Below are 4,811 nucleotides of genomic sequence, written 5' to 3'. Positions count from 1 at the left end.
TTTAGAAAAATTAAATAAAAATATTTATGGAATATTATCTATATTATTATCTATTTTTAAAATATATAAATTATCATCAAGATAAATATGATTTTCTTAATATTTAAATTTGTCATCATTAAGTTTGAAAAAAAAATATCATTATCATTATATTTAATTTAAATTTGGTTAAAATTTTTACTTTTATTATTTCATTAAATTTAAAATTATCATAAAATACGTATTATTTAATTTAAATTTAAGATAATTAGATATATAAATTTTTAATTTTTACAATTCTAAAAAGCACCTATACTTTAATGAAGCTCATAGTAGGTTTTATTTTTATTTTTCAAAATTTGTTTCACAAATTAAATTTCTAAAAATTTGAACTTTGATTTCATTATAAATTATGGTAATGTACTTTTTTAATTATAAGAAATTCTGATTCTAGTTTCAACTCATTACAAAATTATAATAAATATAAAATTTACTTATAATCAATTTGAAATATGCAAAACCTTTATTTTTCATTGAAATACTTTAAAGCTTATAATTAGTATACAATTTTACTTTTTATTTTTATTTTTTAAATAAGTATAATAGTTTAGAAACATATTATCTAATTTTTTAAAAAAAATTTATATAGAATTTATAAGACATTATTTATACAATTTTTAAAAATTTAAACAATATTTATACAATGATAAACTTTTAATACTGTATGGTATATAGTATTTTTACGGTAGAATATATTACTAAATAATATTTATGAAAATGAATTTTTTAAAATAATATATAATATTTAATATATACAACTAAATGATAAGAGCATCAAATAAGTTACTATAAGCATACATTGATTAATCATTAATCTTCCTAGCCAAAAGGATAAGAGCATCTTTTTTGTGTATAACTATACCAGGCGTGGCATCAAAGTTTAAGTTTGCCTTGTTCATTTTGGTCGGCATTTCCCAATCAAACTTGTAAAGAAGATTAGCAAGAGCAAGCTCCACTGCTGCAACTGCCATATTCATTCCAGGGCAACCCTTCTACCCGCACCAAACGGTATGAGCTCAAAGTTTAGCCCCTTGTAGTCAATAGAGCTGCCAATGAACCTTTCAGGACAAAATTCTTCAGGGTTTCTCCAAGCTTCAGGGTCTCTTCCTATTGCCATGCATTCACATACACCAAGGTATTGGCCTTGGTAAACCCGGCTTTAGATCTCTTGAATTAACAACAGCCAAAAAAGCAAATCCATGCCCCAAAAGATTAAAAAAAATCAGAAGTAACCCTAATTAAAAAAAAAAAAAAAATAAAGCGTGAAGCTAATAATAAACGTTCGGATGAAATGAAATAACCATAATAATAGTTTATATGATCTAAGGTAAGATCAAAAAAAAATCACGATCCTTCCATGTCTGAATAACACTCGAGTATGTCCTTGCTCTGGTTTTAGCCTATTCGGATTAAGATGTTCATCAATGAGTGCTGATAGAAGGTATCAAGTTCTTTGAAGAGATTTTCAAGACGAGCGTGAAACCCAGTGAATCTATCGACCCAGCCCATGAAAGGAAAATAGTCAGAAAAACTAAAGCTTGTAAACATGGCTTGACTTTCTTTAAGCAGCCCATTTAACCTACTTCCTTCAGCTCCTCTTCATCGTACCTCTTTCCGAAGCCCACTCTTGAAATTATTGAATAGGAAAAGCACACCATTGCCTCACTCAAGTTGACAGGCTTAGAATCAACGGATAATCGACATATTTTCTCAACCAGGCGAGCAACTTCGTCTTCTCGAATGGAAATACAGTATCCCATTTTTTTTACTACCCAAGTTTCGATACATTTCGAAGTCGCAAAATTTCTACCGGAGCAGGTGCTATTTGAGAACAATTAGCCAATCTAGATTGCGAATTCTTAAATATAATGACTTTAAGATTTTCGCTGCAAATTATGTTTTGGTGAATGAATAAACTCATGAAAGTTTCGATAATAAACAAGTAAATTAATATGTTTTGTAAAATTTGGACATTTTATAACAAGTAACTTTATAAGGTTTTGTCGAAATAAAAACAATTTCAAAACTCTTCTTCGCAACACTCCGGATTCGGCCATAATGTCTAGACTGAGTTTGGGGTGTTATAAAAATGATATAGAGTGTTCATGAGTCCATGAGCTATTGCATGGGCTCTTTATAGTGGGGAAAGGACTATCTAAATGCCTGGAACTATTGACATGGTGATCTAATTTAATCCTCTAGTAGTGGTGGTGATGTAACGTCTTAGATATGACGTCTTAGGACAGTGGTAAGTAATGACAAGCTTTCTCATGTTACCTCACATATATTGGCGAAGGTGTGCAGTACATGAGGTTTGTCGGATTAAGGTCACAACTTAGCAAGTTGGATATGTGTGGTTCGTTGAAGAGCCGACTTCGCTAGAGAATAAGTGTGGGTTTCACAATGGGCAAATATTGGGGTTTGTGGTGTAGGTATAACACTAACAAAGTAGGGATTTATTTTTAAGGCAAATGTGTGTTATTTATTTTTAGTTGTGTTTGATAATTATATTAACTTTTTACCTTAAAAAAGATTCAATCAAAAAAAGTATTGAATAGGATAAGTAAGTAGATAATTACACTTAATGCTGGAAATATTAATTTGATTCTATTTTTCAAAATTTTATTTTTGAAACAAATTATTTCCTCATTTTATTAAATATTAAAATATTAAAATTATCTTTAACTTTTATCCAAAGCTATTCAAAATAAAATAAATAATACCATATTAAGAAGATTAAAATAATGAAATAATGAATTTTCAAAAATGAAAATTTACTATATATTATCAAACAAAATAATTATATCAGTACTTAATTTTGACTAATGTATTAAAGAATTTTATAATATAAATCAGTGCTTCTAAAATTGAATTCAAAATTCCGTACGTAAGTTTTCAACACTTCAATTTCAATTTATCAAACACACTCTTAGGCAATAAGTTTTTTATTTTGTTGAAATGACACATGAAATAATGAGAGTTTAGGAGTTGAAAGGTCATTTATATAATTACTGGGGTTATAAGAGTTGGAAGAATATTCACTTATGAAATATTTACAAAACTCCTCTATGAACATCCATCAAAGAAAATATCTCCGTGGGGAAAAAATCTAATGAAAGAAATAGAGTATACAACCTCTCACAATAAGTTGTCTCATTAAACCTTTACCAAAAGAATTTAATGGGGTAAAACTTTAGTTAAAGGAAAATTTCTATAAATTTTTCGTGTCAAGTATTACCTCGCATAATTATATAATTAAAAAAATAAAAGATGGAGGATTTCACACATTAAATAAAATAATATTATTTAATTGTATTTATATAAAGGGAAATTATGACACATACAATATAGATATGTATTTAAAAATAACATATAATAAATAATAAAACATATAGTTGAAACTAACTAATCATAATAACACATGAAATATGCACAATATTAAAAAAAAAAGACTTAGATTAAATTATGAGTGAACAAAATTTAAACACGTAAATACATCAAATTAACATACTAAATGTACTATAATTGTTTATCATAGTGTTGTCATCAATCATGAGTTAGTGTTAAGTTTATTTGTGACACCAATTCAATTAACTACATATCAAAGTAAAAATGTATAAAATATATCAAAATGATGTTTTGATTGAGTGGTAAATTTAGCATTTCACCAATCCAACTGATGTGAGTTCCAATCTCACCATATGTATATCTTTATTTTTATTAGTTTTTTGTTAAACAAAAAAAAAACACTTAAAGTGCCCCCAAATAATATAAATATTTTATATGTGAGGGAACATTAAAGTAATTTCCCGATTAACCGTGGCATCAACTTAGTCACAAGTTTAATTAATAGTATAGATATACAGTTAAAATGTGCATAATAAAATTAAAATGTATAAATAAATTAAAATAAAATTTTAATTGAGTGAAAATTTTGAAGTTTTTTTAATGTACTTGGCATGGGTTCAAATCCCATAATATGTATATATTTTATTATTTTTAAATTAAAAAGATTAAAGTACCTTAAAATAATATAACTTATTTTAAATACGTAATGTCATTTTTACATTTTTTTTCCTAATCGAGTTAGTGCCTGGTGACTCTTGACAGCAACTTAGCTATGGGTTTTATTAATAGTATAGATATTTATATTTTAATAAGTAATACATTATGAAAAGTAAAATATAATTATGTTAAAATTATTTATATTCAAAAATATGTTAAGTTTTTATGTATTCTATATACACACAAATTTGTATTTTATATAAAATGAATACATACATTAAATTATTTTCTTTATTTCTTAACTAGTTAGCATTTTAAAACAAGTTAGACCATTTTGTAAAAATAAAATTAAAAAATTAAAAAACACAAGGTGACTTTAAGGCTGCTCATAGTTCAATTATTGAGATTGATTGCTTTTGGCCCATCTTTTCTTCATTGCAATTTTTCTTTTATAAATGAAAGGGAATGAGTTGCCAGGTTCTAATTTGAGAGTAGATATAAGAAAATTGGAATTACACTAATAGACCTTTGTGCATATTTATTAGTTTGGTAGACTTTCCTGCAATTTTGGTTTTAAGTCTTTACACCATTGAATTGGTTACCATGACTTTAATATTTGGGATAAATATATGAAATTTGGTCAAATGTGTAATGGTATACATAAATTTTAATTTTTTGTATAATTTCATTTACGAAATTCTAATTTGATTTATTTTCATAAATTACTAATACAATTATTGATAAATTACCATTATTGCATATGCAAT

General features: G+C 26.0%; 1 protein-coding gene across 1 annotated transcript in view; it reads right to left on the bottom strand.

Moving 5' to 3' along the window:
- LOC107915577 (cytochrome P450 83B1) overlaps window positions 1-1,010 on the bottom strand; it is a 27,208-nt gene extending 26,198 nt beyond the window's left edge. The window contains exon 1 of the mRNA XM_041102008.1: window positions 930-1,010. Coding sequence (XP_040957942.1) covers window positions 930-1,010 — 81 coding nt within the window. The remainder of the gene's footprint in view (window positions 1-929) is intronic.
- Window positions 1,011-4,811: the final 3,801 nt, after the last annotated feature.

Source organism: Gossypium hirsutum, chromosome D10 (genome assembly GCF_007990345.1).
Source record: "Gossypium hirsutum isolate 1008001.06 chromosome D10, Gossypium_hirsutum_v2.1, whole genome shotgun sequence".
Classification (NCBI taxonomy): domain Eukaryota; kingdom Viridiplantae; phylum Streptophyta; class Magnoliopsida; order Malvales; family Malvaceae; genus Gossypium; species Gossypium hirsutum.
The sequence above is the reverse complement of the archived record's forward strand: the minus strand, read 5'-3'. Positions and strand labels throughout refer to the sequence as shown.